Genomic DNA, 15,804 nt, shown 5'->3' with positions numbered 1-15,804 from the left:
AAAGCCTGCTATGTTCCAGAGAGCAAAGGAGGGAATTCTCAGGAACTCCTGTGGCAACAATGGTGCCAGAGGAAGTTGGCAGGAGCTACAAACTCTTGAAATAACCACATTCCAAATTCTTAGTTATCTGCCTAGGAAAATCCTGCCCAGGGGCACCAGGAAGTAGAGCACTAGGTTTGCAGCAGCATGCTTGGAAAATTGGGGATGGCCGAATATGCCTCTGGCTGAGCATGACCTACTGTAGCCACACAGCAGGTAAAAGAATCCCAGCAGGTTTTTTAAGTATGACCTAATGATTCTCTGTATTTCTTTGGAGTCTATTGTTATGGCCCCCCTTTTCTTTCTGATTTTGTTGATTTGAATATTCTCTCTCTGCCTTTTGGTTAGTTTGGATAAGGGTTTGTCTATTTTTTGTATTTTCTCAAAGGACCAACTCTTTGTTTCATTGATTCTTTGTATTGTTCTCTTTGTTTTATTTTATTGATTTTAGCTCTCAGTTTCATTATTTCCTGCCATCTGCTCCTCTTAGGCATGTCTGCTTCTTTTTGTTCTAGAGCTTTCAGGTGTGTTGTTAAGTCACTAGTATGAGATCTCTCTAATTTCTTCATGAAGGCACTCGGTGCTGTGAACTTTCCTCTTAGCACTGCTTTCATTGTGTCCCATAAGTTTGGGTATATCGTGCATTCATTTTCATTGAATTCTAGGAAGTCTTTAACACCCCCCCCCCACAGGGTTTCTCTGTGTTGCTTTGCGCCTTTCCTGGAACTCACAGAGATCCACCTGTCTCTGCCTCCCAAGTGCTGGGATTAAAGGTGGCTGCCACCACTTCTTTCTTTATTTCTTCCTTGACCCAGTGGTAACTCAGTAGAGAGTTGCTCAGTTTTCATGAGTTTGTAGGCTTTCTGTTGTTTATGTTGTTGTTGAAATCCAGCTTTAATCCATGGTGGTCTGATAAAATACAAGGGGTTATTTCAATTTTCTTGTATCTGTTGAGACTTGCTTTGTGGCTGAGTATATGGTCTGTTTTAGAGAAGGTTCCATGCTGTGGTGAGAACCTTTTGTTTTCTGTTATTTTCTTCAATTTCTTTCTTCAAAAACTTGAAGTTCTTGTCATACAGGTACTTCACTTGTTTGGTTAAAGTGACACTAATAAATTTTATATTATTTGAGGTTATTGTAAAGGGTGTTGATTCTCTGATTTCTTTCTCAGCCCATTTATCATTTGTATATAGGAGGGCTACTGATTTTTTTTTTTTTGAGTTAATTTTGTATCCAGTCCAGTCACTTGACTAAAGGTGTTTACCAGCTGTAGGAGTTCCCTGGTAAAGTTTTTTGGGTTGCTTATATATACTATCATATCATCTGTGGATAATGGTACTTTGACTTCTTCCTTCCAATTTGTATCCCCTTGATCTCCTTTAGTAGTCTTATTGCTCTAGCTAGAACTTTTCAAGCATTATATTGAATAGCTATGGAAAAAGTGAACGTGTCTTGTTCCTGATTTTAGTGGAATTGCTTTGAGTTTCTCAAAGCAATTAATTAATCAAAATTAATTTGATGTTGGCAATCAGCTTGCTTTTATTATGTTTAGGTATGTCCCTTGTATCCCTGATCTCCAAAACTTTTATCATGAAGTGGCACTGGATTTTGTCAAAGGCTTTTTCAGCATCCAAGGAGAAGATAATGTGGTTTTTCCTTTCAGTTTGTTTATACGGTGGATTACATTGACAGATTTTCCTATGTTGAATCATCCCAGCATCTCTGGGATAAAGCCTACTTGGTCATGGTGGATGATCTTTTTGATATGTTCTTGGATTCAGTTTGCCAGTTTTTTATTGAGTATTTTTGCATCTATGTTCATGGGTGAAATTGGTCAGTAATTCTCTTTCTTTGTTGGGTCTTTGTGTGGTTTGGGTATCAGGGTGACTGTGGCCTCATAGAAAAAATTTGGCAATGTTCCTTCTGTTTCTATTTTGTAGAATTTGAAGAGTACTGGTGTTAGCTCTTCTTTGAAAGTCTGGTAGAATTCTACACTAAAACCATCTGGACCTGGGCTTTTTTTGGTTGGGAGACTTTTTTCTTTTTCTTTTTTGGTTTTTCGAGACAGGGTTTCTCTGTGTAACTTTGGTACCTGTCCTGGATCTCACTCTGTAGACCAGGCTGGCCTTGAACTCACAGAGATCCACCTGGCTCTGCCTCCTGAGTGCTTGGCTTAAAGGTGTGTGCCACCACCGCCCGGCTGGTTGGGAGACTTTTAATGACTGCTTCTATTTCCTTGGGAGTTATTGATCTATTTAAATTGTTTATTTGATCTTGATTTAACTTAGATAAAGTTATTGGTCTATTTAAATTGTTTATCTGATCTTGACTTAACTTTGGTAAGTGGTATCTATCAAAAAAATTTACCTATTTCTTTTAGATTTTCCAATTTTGTAGAGTACAAGTTTTCGAAATATGACCTAATGATTCTCTGAACAGCCACTTTGGAAGTTAGTGTGGCTTCAGTTTCTCAGAAAACTGGGAACCAATCTACCACAAGACCCAGCTATACTGCTCTTGGGCATATACCCAAAGGATGTACAAGGACACTTGCTCAACTATGTTCATAGCTGCTTTATCTGTAATAGCCAGAACCTGGAAACAACCTAGATGTTCCTCAACCAAGGAATGGATAAAGAAAATAAAGAAAATGTGGTACATTTACACATGGAGTATTACTCAGCTGTTAAAAACAAGGACACCAGGAAATTTGCAGGCAAATGGATGGAACTAGAAAAAATATCATCCTGAGTGAGGTAACCCAGAACCAGAAAGACAAACATGGTATATACTCACTCATTAGTGGATATTAGATGTAAAATAAAGGATAACTGTGCTACAATCCACAGACCCAGAGAGACTAGGTAACAAGGAGGGTTCATGGGGGGTGGGGGGTGGGGCAGAGACCCAGATCTTCCTGGGAAGGGGAAAAGAAGAGATTTTGAGTGGACTGAGGGCAGGTGGGGATGGAAACATGAGTGATCAGATGGGGGGGGGCATGTGGCAGGGAGAGTATTGAGGGGGACTGCTGGTGTGCATTTTGGGGTCGGGTGGAAGTCTGGCACAGGGGAACTTCTACAGGGAGGACCCCAGCTTAGACTCCTAGCAATAGCAGATAAGTAGCCCGAACCAGCCATCTCCTGTGACCAGCCAAATTGTCATCAGAGATGTGTCATCTAGCAACTGATGGAGAAAGGTGCAGAGATTCACAGCCCAACATTAGGCGGAGTTTGGGAATCCTGAGAAGGAGCAAGAGAAAGGAGTGTAGGAGTCAGAGGGGTCAAGGACACTATGGGAAGGCTCACACAATCAACTAACCTGGGCTCATTGGGGCTGGCAGAGACTGAACAGATAACCAGGGAGCCTGTATAGGACTGACCTAGGCATTCTGCATATATGTTATATTTGTGTAGCTTGGTCCTCTTGTGGGACTCCTAACAGCAGAAACAGGGGCTGTCTCTGACTCTTTTACTGGCTTTGGGACCCTACTCCTCATACAGGATTGCCTTGCCCAGCCTTAAAACATGGGGAGGTGCTTAGTTTTTACTGCAACTCGATATGCCAGGTTTTATTGATACTTATGGAGACCTGCCCTTTCCTGGATGGAGACAGAAGAGAGGGGGTTGGGGGTTAGGAGCAGGGGGATGAGAAGAAGGGACTGGGAGGAGAGGATGGGGAGGAGGCTGCAGCCAGGATGCAAAATAAGTAGATGAAAAAAAAAAAAAAGAGAATCCCAGCAGGTATGCATGTGCTAAAATGGCTAGACACACTCCAAGACAGGCTAGGAAAAAAGCCAAGTCTACAATATGGCCAATGTGACAGCACAAAAATCTATGCACACTCTAAATACATGTCCAGTTATCCCTTGGGCACTCCCCTACCCACTGTGATACCAAAATCTGCAGATGTTCAAGTCCTTACTTTAAATGGCACAGCATCTTCCTATAACCTACCACATCTTCCTGTAGACTCTAAATCCTCTCTAGAGGATGCATAAGACTTCATATCATATATATGCTTAGTAAATAGCTATTTAGGGAATAAAGATAAGAAAAAAAGCCTGTGCATGTTTACAGCATTTTGTTTTTTGAGACAGGGTTTCTCTGTGTAGGCCTGGCAGTCCTGGAACTCACTCTGTAGACCCGGCTGGCCTCAAACTTGGAGATCTGCCTGCCGAGTGCTGGGATTACAAGTGTGTGCCACCACTGTCTGATCATATTTCTTTCTGAGGTTTTTTTGAGACAGAGTTTCATTATGCAGCCTTGGCTGGCCTGGAACATACTATGTAGACTAGGTTGCCTCTGCCTCCCAAGCACTAGGATGAAAGGCATGTGCCATCACACCTGGTCTGGTGGTTTTTTTTTTTTTTGTTTTTTTTTTTGAGACAGGGTCTCATGTAGCTCAGGCTGGCCTCAGACTCCCTAAGTAGCCAAGAATGACCTTTAACTTTTGATCATCTTTCCTCTACCTCCTAACTTCCAGGGTTATAGACATGTACCCAGTTTTATGTGGTGCTGGGAATGGAATCTCTAGGGCCTAAGCTTGGTAGGTAAGCACTCCATATCAACCAAGCTACAACCCAAGCACTCTATCCACACTCCCATCCTACCCCCACCCCCATTTTAATTAGAGACAGGGTCTTGCTACATGGACTTACCTGACTGGTCTGGAACTTACTAAATAGACCAGTCTGTCTTTGAATTTATGGATATCATCCTGATTCTTGCGTGTACAACCATGTAGTCCTTCCCTGACAAGTTTGTCTGGCAATTGGTTAGATATACAATTTAAAAAACAGCACATGTAGTGCTTGCACTTAGTAGTGAAGCAGATCTAGAAGGACCAGCCTGACAATGGATTAGCTCCTGTAGGGGAGGATGTTAGGAGGGTAGGTGTTAGGATCAAGGTTTCAGTAAAGGGGACTTGGCTCTTATCTCTGCAGTGTTCTGGCTTTTGTGCACATCCTTCTTGTGTCATTAGAAGTGATTATAGAGCTGACACTTGGGCACGCTTGTGGGGAGCTGGCTGAGAAGGCAGATGGGTTCTTAGACTCTCACCTGCAGAAGGCCTGCGAACTTGACAACTCCCCAGCCAAGCCTGGACACATCAGGCTCCACCAGGCTCATCTGGTAAATATCCACAGCCAGGAAGCGCTGGACCATGCCGCCGTCCTTGGTGATGACTGTGCATGCGATCAAGTCACTGTTATCTAGGAGGAGGAGCAGAGAGCAGAATGAGGCCTAGCTCAGCTATCCAACCATCTCTTGAGGGGCCCAGTATCATACAGAACTGGATGTGAGTGCCTCTTAAGCTAATTCTGCTAGGAGTTTCTTTACCTCTTTAGGCCTCAGATTTCTTAGGCTCTCAAAGCAATGCTTATTGCGACTGATACAAAACACACAACAAAGCATACAAACCATTAGGCAATAGGTACACAAGCTACAGATGGAAAACAACTAACAACTGAGTGGGAGCGTTGCTCAGGGGTAGAGCCTGCCTGGCAGGTATGAGGTCCTGGGTTCAATCCCTAGCACCAAAACAACCAACACCCAACAGCCCAAATCCCAGGGACACTCCAGTGCTCCTTTTGGGCCAAAGGTAGTTTACAGCTATGATAATGGTTTTTGCTTATGTGAAGAGAGGAAAACAAGGTCCCCTGCTCTTTGCAGCAGTACCATAAATCCTCAGTGCAGTGTCTGGCAACTTAAGAGCCCAGCTCTAACTGGTGAACTAGGTGGAGTGTGGCCCTGGGCCAGGTACTTGACCCCTCTGAACCAGGGCTTTCTATCTGTGAAATGGGAAGAAGGCCCCTTATCTCATGATATTTGGTACAGAAAACAACAGCTGCTAAGAAGGTATTCAGTATGAAATAGTACACACAGCGAGTACATCGCAGGTCCCTTCTCCTTCTTTAAATTTATATCCCAATCTGTTTTATTTAGCACCAATGACTCTGAAGTCACCTGAGTTATACAAGCCATCAATCATGCCTGCAGTCCAGGCTGAGTTCCATCCAATGGGATCTTCTTTCATTTATGTTTTCAATAGATAGCTAAACCAGGAAAACCCCCAAATGGGGGAACAAATTGACCCTGACTTTTCCCATCAGATGGAAAATTACAAAGTTGTATCCCAACACTAAGCTTTGAGCAGTGGCTGTCTGTGAGGAGGGAAGTAAGAGCTGGGAGGGAGCATGTATAAAAGAGCACTAGGACTGATGGAGGAACTCTCATTGGAAAAGGATTGCTTTTGATTACATTTACTTAGTTATGTGTGTGCATGTACTCTCATCCCACCATGTGTGTGAAGTCTGAGGACAACCTGAGGGAGTTAGTTCTTCCCTTCTACTATGTAGGCCCTGAGAACTGGTCATAGGTCCTCAAGATTGGCAGCAAGTGCTTTTATCCACTCAGCCATCTTGACAGACCCCTATTTATTTTTTGAGACAGGGTCTCACTATTTAGCCCTGGCTAACCTGGAACTTGATTTGCAGACCAGGCTGGCCTTGAACTCACAGAGATTGACCTGCTTCTGCTACCCAAGTGATGAGATTAAGGGCATGGGATACCATGCCTGGTCATGTTTTTATTACACATACCACTCTATTGCTTAAAATTACTTTTAAATGAGAAGGTATTTAAGATATGTGTTGGGGAATATTAAAATGTGTTACTTTTGTTTATGTTGGCATTTGTTTAACTCTGTGAAGTTGTGCCTGTGTAAAACACTTGATGGCCTAATAAAGGACTGGCCAATAGCAAGGCTGGAGAAAGGATAGGTGGGGCTGGCAAGAGAGGCAGAACATATATAGAGAGAAATCTGGGAGGAGAGATCTAGTAGCCAGGGAAGGAGGAGGACTCCAGGGGCCAGCCATCCAGCTACACAGCAAGCCACGGAGTATGAGTAAGATTTACAGAAGTCAGAGAATGGGAAAAGCCCAGAGGCAAATGGTAGATGGAATAATTGAAGTAAAGCTGGCAAGAAACTAAGGCAAGCTAAGGCTGGACATTCATAAGTAAGAATAAGCCTCCACGTATGATTTATTTGGGGCTGGGTGGGCCCCCCAAAAAGAGAAGAAACAAACAACAATAGATGTGCTTTTAAAAACAACAACAACAAAAAAAAAAAACCTAAGGTAAAAATCATACTGAGTCTGGAGACGTAGCTCAATGGAAGAGTACTTGCCTAGAAAACAGAAGGCCAAAGGTCTGATTCCTGTTAGCACGTATGTGTACACACTGTGTTCATGTGAGGTCAGGGCTGTGGTTCAGTGGTAGAGCATTTGCCTAGTATGTGTGAGGCTCTGTCTAGGTTTGAGTTTGATTCTCAGCAATGGGGCAGGGACTATTCACAAACTACAACAATGAGAAACAATACAATTTTAAATGAAAATGAAGGTAGAACATTTAGTTTTGTGATTCTGAGATATGAGAAAAGTATTTCTAAAAAGAATTCTAAGTCTTCTGAGCAAAGGGAAAGGTAACAAAGGGGGTCCTGTGATGTTGTGTCCTCCAATATATTGTGCACCTTAATGAACTTATCTGGGGTCAGAAAACAGAACAGCCACTAAACATAGAGGCCAGAAAATGGTGGTACACACGCTTTTAATCCCAGCATTCTGGAGGCAGAGACTATCCGAATCTCTGTGAGTTTAAAGCCATAATGGAAACAGCCAGGCATGGTGACACACGTCTTTAATCCCAGGAAGTGATGGCAGGAAGCAGAAAGGTATATAAGGCGTGAGGACCAGGGACTTGTAAGCTTTTAGGCTTTTAGCAGCAGTTCAGCTGAGATCCATTCAGATGAGGACTCAGAGGCTTCCAGTTTGAGGAAACAAGATCGGCTGAGAAGATGGCGAGGTGAGGTGGCTGTTGCATGTTCTGTCTCTCTGACCTTTCAGTGTTCACCCCAAAACCTGGCTCTGGGATTGTTTTTATTAATAAGACCGTCTAACAATTTATGCTACAGGGTACATTCTAGCTCCAAACACAAATGGCAACAGACTTGGACTTGAATATTGTCTAAGGGGCATTCCACCACATACACACAGTTTTCCACTTTTCAACTGGCCTGATGATAAGAGGGAAATCTCCTCACTTCTCTTTTTTTAGGCTACCCTAGTAGGATACAGTTTAGTTTGGCTCTTTGAGGTATAAACTGCCTGGAAATCTGGCTTCTGTGTGAATGTTTACAGAATATTCTCCCTGCTTTTTTATTTATTTTATTTTATTTTTTTAAATATGGGCTTTATGCTTCCATCTCCTCTTTGGAATATGACACCTAGGACACCATTCCCTGAAGCAAATGTCACCCCAAATGGGACAACTGTCTGGATCCTGCACTTGTCCTTTCTTGTTATCTATGGCAAAAATCTCCTTTTTCATCCCAGCTATCCAGTCAAGGATATAGAACTTTTAGACAGGGTCTTCCTATATATTCTAGGTTAGCCTCAAACTTATTATGTAGCCTAGGCTATCCTCCAACACAAGGTGATCTTCCTGCCTCCTGAGTTCTGGGATCAAGGCATGAGCCACCAGATCTGGTTTATATTTGACCCTGTTTTTTTTTTCTTTAATTTTTTCTTTTAGTGGTGTGCATCTGTGTGTATGTGTGGGAGTGTGCGCACATGCATGTGGATACGAGGGTCAAGCCTGGGTGTCATTCTTCAAGAGACACCCATCTTCTTTTTGGAATCAGGGTCTCTCATTGGGATCTGAGGCTCATGAATAAAGCTAAACTGGCTGGTTGGCCATCGAGCTCCAGGGCTCCACCTGCCTCTGCTTCCTCAGGGCTGGGATTTTAAGTAGACACCACCTACACCCAAGGGATTGAACACAAGCCCCAATGTTTGCAGGGCAAGCATTTTACTATCTCCCCAGTCCCTTCACCTCGATATTGCATGACTTTCTCTTGTCTTTTTAGCTATCAAGAGTGAAAGCTATCTTGCTCATTCTTAGAAGTATCTTCTAAGTGAGGTTTATTTCCTTTACTCAATATTTAAAATATTTCCTCAATGAGAATCTTTTACTTTTAAAAATTCAACAAAGTCAGGCATTGTGTGGTGCATGCCTTTAATCCTGGCACTTGCAGGCAGAGACAGGTGAATCTCTGAGTTCGAGGTCAGCTTGGTCTATAAAATGAGTTCCAGGACAGCCAGGGCTACACAGAGAAACCCTGTCTTGAAAAACCAAACCAAACCAAACCAAACCAAACCAAACCAACCCACCCAGCCCCCAAACCCTAAAACCTGTATTTTTCTTTCCCTTTCCCTTTCCCCTTCTCTCCTTCCCTTTTCCTAGCCCATCATCAGGACAACACATCTTTTTTCCACCCTTGCACTTGTGAAAGATCTGGTCTGACCAGTCACAAATGATGGTGACTTGGGATTGTTGGGGCTGGTGGGATTCACTGACAGGCAGCTGAATACCTCACAGAGCTGAGCTGTCTTAGGGGCTTCAGGGAGCAATACCTACCAGTGTCACCACAAAGAACAACAACAAAAAAGGAAAGACAGAACCCCAAACTGGAACAGCTTTCAGAGATGTCATTGAGACATCAAAGTCTCATGAAGACACAGGGAGATTTCCTAAGAAATAAGAATACAGTGTGCAGGTGAGGGAACAGTGGGAACAGGTAAAGAAGAAAAGAAGTGAAATCCAGAGATTAATTGGGAACACAGTACTTGAGGAAGCAAGTAAGTACTGGCTTGGAGTGACTTGCATGTGGGTCTGTCAGGTGTCACTTTAGGAATTCCTGCCCCCAACTCATGTGGAAGTTTCAGATGCAGGAAGAGCCCTATTTTGCCCACAGTCTCCATCTTCCGAAGAATGGGTGTAGATTCTTCCAGGAGTCAGAAGGCAGTGCAGCAGTGTGTTGAGGCCCCGTGAGGGACAGGGGCATGGAGGAGGGATTCAGTGGCAGGCAGCTCTGTCCCAGCGTGTGGCAGCCTCAGGAGTTTCCCTGCAGGGAGGGCTCTCTAGATGCCCAGTGCAGGTGACCTAAGGTCTTCTAGTCACCGTAGCATGCCATGTTCCAGATCTCAGTACCCACCTCACTTTCCTGGACCCCTCTCCGACTATACTTCAGAAGGGCTGGGCCTAGAACTCCCTTGAGAAACACTGCAGAGGGATTGGTAAAATGGCTTGAGGGTAAAGGTGCTTGCTGCTAAGCCTGATGACCTGAGTTCAATCCCCAGAACCTGCATAGTGGAAGAATAGAACCAGTTTCTATAAGTTGTCCTCTGACCTCTTCTTATGTGCTGTGACATATGTGTGAACACACGTGCACACACACAATAATTATAAACAATATAATTACAAAATACTGAAGGAGCTAGGCATGATGGCATGACCACACCTGTGATCCCAGCTACATGGGAGCTGACACAGGAGGACTGCAAGGCCAAGCCACCCTGGGCGACTCGGTGTGTAAAAAAGGGCTGGGGCCACATAGCTCAAAAACCAAACAACAGAAACCACTGTGGAGAACAATATAGAAGATTAGCCATGAGGTCCAAGTGGCAAAAGATGAACCATGTAATGACTGTAAAGGACACAGAGGAAGAGATGGGGACAGCTAATGAACACAAAAAGGTCCCTCCGTCAAGAGAAGCCAGGAACAAAATCAAAACAAGATACCATCTTTTACCGAGCAGGCTGGCAGTAAGAAGAGCGGCTGATAATATCAGGTGTTGCTGAGGATGCAGAGAACGGTGTTCTCAAAGGCTGCTGGGAGGAGGAGAAATGAGCACAACCGCTTTGAAGGGCAAATTAGCATCATTCGTTAAAACTGAAAGTTTCACATCCTATGACCCAGAAATTGCTATGTTCCCAAGAAAAACACTCAGCTGTGTGGGCCAAGAGCTGGTCCCTGGGATGCTGAGGGCTGATTCTGGGTTTGTGAGGACCCAGATATTCAGAAGTAAGAGAGAACCCGAGTAAGAAGGGTTCATTTTACTCAGTGTGAAAATCTCAAGATCATACAGCCAAAGGGAAAAAAGGCAGCTGTGGGGTGATCTAGCTTCTCCTCGGTCTTCTGATTTTCTAGTGGGAAACAGTTGCATATGGAAAAGGGAATCACTAGCTTGTGGCTGGTGCCTGGACTACACACACTGGTAGTGGTGGGGTGAAGCTGGAGAATTAAGAGTTTGGAGTCAGCCTGGGCTAGATAGAAAAACCATTCTGTCAGAAGAATAAAGGAAGGAAAGAGAAAGGAGAAAAGGGAATGGAAGAAAGGAAGGAAGGAAAGAAGAAAGGGAGTGTATGCATGAGGATGCCTTCCCAATGTGTAGTATGTATGTGTGTACATGTTCATATGTGTGCACATGTGTGTAGGCCACAGGTTGATGGTGGATGTCTTCCTCGGTTGTTTTCTACCTTTTTAGGAGACAGGTCTCTTAGTGAACCTGGAGCTCACTGATGGGCTAGAGCACTTGGTGATGACCTGTAAGCATCCTCCAGGGTACCTCCTCCCCCAGCACTGAGGCTGTAGGCATGCCATGTGCCTATCTTTTGATGTGGATGCTGGAGAGCCAAACAGGTCCTCACACCTGTATAGCAAGCACTTTTACTTGACTGGGCCATCTCTTCAGGCCCTGTTTTTGTGTGACCTTGAATTCTAAATAATCCTGCCTCAGCATCTCAATTGCTGGGATTATGGGTATGCTTTACCACACTCTGCCAAGCCTCCTCCTTTTATCAAAAAGGAAACTAAAATATTAGGAGTCTTAACTTGAAATGCATCAATCTGTGGGCATGTAGTTCAATTGTAGAGTTCTTGCCTAGCATGCATTGGGCCTTAGTTCCAATCCTCAGTACTACAAAAGCAAAAAAAGTCTAAACCAAGTAAATAAACCTGCATTAGCCTGAGGCATTCTTCCTAGTGTAGCAGAATAGGCTGAAGAAGCCCTGATGCAGATTTTTCTGTGGGCTATACCCTCCAAGAATGGCTACCTTGCCTGTTCTTTTTATAACGGGACTTGATTCTCCTGTCAAGGTCTACATTTTTCCTTCCTCAAACCTGGGGGCCTCAGAGCAGCAGAGGCACCAGCAGAAATGATGCTTCCAAATATTTGATGTAAGGTCATCAGAATGCTCTGGCAAGCTCTCAACCAGTGTCCCAGGCCCACTGTCAGCATCCCCTCCTCTTCGGCTGCCACTGACCTGCCAATGCCCAGGTGAGATATCTAGCTGATGCCATGCAGAGCCATTCCCACTGGACCCTGGGCAGACCAAACAGCTGTGGACAAAATGAATGACTCCACTGTGTTAAACTATTAAGCTAGAAGATGGTTTGTTACTCAGCAAGAAATGATTGAAAAGGTGCTGTATCCAGCTCCACTTAAAATTCTAAAAGTAGGGATTAAATCCAGGGCCTCACACATACTAGGTAAGTGGGTCTCTTCAGAGGGAGATGAGCAGTTAGGCTTGGAATTGTGTCCCAGAACTCCTGTGGAGCCAAAGAACATACAGCCTATACAGACCCTTGGCCTCTTCTGCCCCAATCCCTAGTCACATCTCAACGAACCTCAATGACTGTTGCTCTGAAATTCTCTATTTCCTCCATCCTTGTTGAACTAGCCCAGAAGATGCAGGCCTTGCCTGCTGCATTCTCTGGTGCCCCTCCAGGAGACCATGAACACTTGGAGATGGGATGGAGGGTGCTCAAGTCTTCAGTGCTCACACTTGAGACCGTACTTCTCAATCACTGCTCTTTCTAGCCCCTGGGCTGCTGCTCTCTTCCACAGCTCTCTTTGACAGGCTGTAGCTTGTCACTGAGTAGTAAATGGTAAATGGAGCTGATTGACTTTAGCTGTATTTAAATGATCCTTTCCTAATAAAATATGGATGCCAGTACATAATTTAATTCTTGGCATTGGTGGCTCCAGCTACATTTAGAATCAAGGAAGTCCTTTTCAGCAGGATTTCTAGGCCAGTGGAATTCCAGGACACTCTGGAATTCTCCAACCTGATACCTTAGGTTACAGGCCAAGACTGGGGTTCAGAGTAGCAATATAGTGTCTACCCCCAAGTTTTAGGAACTTGGATGTGTTTTAGGAACACATCATTACATTATTAAGAGGTCAGAAGGGGCTGAGATAGAGGTCCCTTGATTCTTTTGAGTAAGTATCTGGAATGGCAAGATTGCAGGGCCTCAGAGAGTTTCCTCTGCACATCCATCTAAGCTGGCTCAATTTCTTTGCATACATGCTACCAGGAAATTGCAGGGCCCTATGGGCAGCACATGGCTGGTAAAGTCATAAGGGGTCACTGATGCACACTAGTGTAGGGATGTCATTCCATTCCCAGCCTTACATGTTCTCTAAACTAGCATACAAAGATGGTCTAAAGGGTGACCCCAGTACCCAGAATTTCCACTAATGACCAAAGCCCTGTATGCCAGGCCCTGAGCTCCTGCTCTGACACATCCCTAAATAACATGAAAACAAACAAACAACAAAGAACAAATTGTGGGTTAAATAACTTCCTTTCTCAAGGACACACTAACAGAGGTCATGGTGAAGGTACCCAGCCTGGTGGACTGTGGCCTTCACACTAACAGAGGTCATGGTGAAGGTACCCAGCCTGGTGGACTGTGACCTTCACACTAACAGAGGTCAAGGTGAAGGTACCCAGCCTGGTGGACTGTGGCCTTCACACTAACAGAGGTCATGGTGAAGGTACCCAGCCTGGTGGACTGTGACCTTCACACTAACAGAGGTCAAGGTGAAGGTACCCAGCCTGGTGGACTGTGGCCTTCACACTAACAGAGGTCATGGTGAAGGTACCCAGCCTGGTGGACTGTGTGACCTTCACACTATCCCAAGCAGGCTGACTGAAATCTAGGATTCATGTCCCTTGGACGTGGCCAGAGAGAAGTCTGGCCCTTCAGAGACGGGGGCATCCCCAACCTGGGCTGGCTGCCAAAGGGAGATGCTGGCTGGCTGCAGTGGATGACGAATGATAAATGACTGACATAAACTCCCAAAGGGCAAACGCTGAAGACTCAGAGTCCAAGCCGCCTGTGTGCTATGAGGCTGCCCAGGGTAAGGGCCCTCTTCACTGGGAGACCCAGATCCTCCAGTTAAAATCTGTACTCCACTACTCAGTTTCTTTTCTTCTTGTGAGCAGGGTAAATTGTGTGGCTTACTGCTGCCTCTTTCCAGATGCTGGGCCACAGTGCTTAGTATGATAGGCCAAAGTCCTACCTCCAGAGAGTGTTTATACCTTGGGCCCCTGGATCTTTTGTTTGACGCTTTGGGGACTGACCTCACTGTGAAGAAGCTGGTGTTTTGTAGGACCAAAAAATCCATTCCACAATGAGAATGATAGATGGAAGCTGCTCCCACTATGTTTCTGTGGGAGCTAATGAGCACCTTATAGGAAGCCTGGATGAGTCTAATGTAACCCAGAAAGGCTGGAGTGACAAGGCCCAGGCCCCAGTCAAGTCTACAGGTCAACAAAACAACCTCGCAGGAACTAGACCTCCTCAAAGGTCTGCTACCAGGATGTATGTTGGGGAGCACATGGTTCCTGACACCCAGACAGTAAGCAGTGAGGTATGAATGGGTACACTCAATTAGGTCTAGAACTTCCCCTGACAGTCAAATCAATCCTCAGAAGAAAATTAAGTAACCATTTCTCCATCAGTCCAGTAACAGCTTAAGGGGTAGTTGCTGCAAGTAGCAATCAATTACTCTGTCTTCTTTGAAGCTCCCTAAAGCATTCCTTCCCAGTACAACAAGGGGCAGCCATGCAGCATGACCCCTCCCCTCCGGGATGGAGTAGGTCTGCAAACGTCTCTTTGTGAGTAAGGGGGAAAGGTGTGCCCTGGTATTTCTTAGGTTTGTAAAGGAGCAGCAACTATTATACAGAGTAGGCTATTTGCTGAAGTGCAGTCAACCAAGGGAAACTGAGCTTGGAGCTTGGCTTCGAGGTTTCAACAGCAACCAGTTCAGCTGCTGCTGCCACTGCTTCAGCGGCCTCACTGCCCTTCCCCTGGCCTTTGCACTCACTTTTGCTCACAGCAAAACTGCTGGCCTATGCACTGTTTCAAGAACTCTGCTCCTGGACACATGTCTATTCCCTTCTCTCCTGTAAGCACAGCTCTGTGTAAGCATAAGCCTTGTGTGCTCTGAGCCAATGACCTCAGGGTTTATGTAGGCTCCATTGTCTTCCAGCTATAGAGACCCTCAGCTGTGACTTCCTTCAGCTGCCTCATCTGCAGGCCTGGGGCAATCCAGTTACTTATAGCTGTACTTTATGATATGCAAGCTAGAGTGTTTAGGGAGAAGGGTATGAAGGTTTGAAATTCGCTTTGAAATGAATTTTGTAAACTAAGGATTGGACTGGGGATTTAGGATAGCGGCAGAGTGCTTGTCTAAAAGGTGTGACTTATATTCCTAGTACTTTCAAATACATAAAGTCAGGGGGCAGGGGCTGATGGTGGATAGAGAAATAGATGTGTGATAAAAAAATAATGGTGGGATGTCAGTGGTAGCAGGTAGGTGGTACATGGGTGTTGTTCACTGTATATCTCTTTCAACTTGGTTGCATGCTTGGATGATTTCCAAATGGCTCTCTGAATTAAAGTTGACTTCCTAGGTCACATGCAAACAAGCCACAGCAGCATGTATTAACCAAGAAGGCGTTCAACACCCAGTACCTGTGCCATACGATTGTTAATTATGTTTCTCATCTTTACTTTGAGAGTTTATTTAATTGCATGTGTGTGTGTAGAGGCCAGAATTATTGGCTCCTCCTGGAG

At 44.7% G+C, this 15,804-nt stretch overlaps 1 protein-coding gene across 7 annotated transcripts in view; it reads right to left on the bottom strand.

Annotated features, from left to right (window-relative positions):
- The window catches only part of Clec16a (C-type lectin domain containing 16A), a 215,872-nt gene that overhangs the window by 59,821 nt on the left and 140,247 nt on the right, over positions 1-15,804 (bottom strand). For all 7 annotated transcript variants that reach the window (XM_028872896.2, XM_028872890.2, XM_028872892.2 and 4 more), the window contains one exon: positions 5,097-5,248. In XM_028872896.2, coding sequence (XP_028728729.1) covers positions 5,097-5,248 — 152 coding nt within the window. The remainder of the gene's footprint in view (positions 1-5,096; positions 5,249-15,804) is intronic.

The sequence above is a fragment of the Peromyscus leucopus genome, chromosome 8b, assembly GCF_004664715.2.
Source record: "Peromyscus leucopus breed LL Stock chromosome 8b, UCI_PerLeu_2.1, whole genome shotgun sequence".
Taxonomy (NCBI): Eukaryota; Metazoa; Chordata; class Mammalia; order Rodentia; family Cricetidae; genus Peromyscus; species Peromyscus leucopus.
This window is presented reverse-complemented; position numbering and strand designations above follow the sequence as displayed.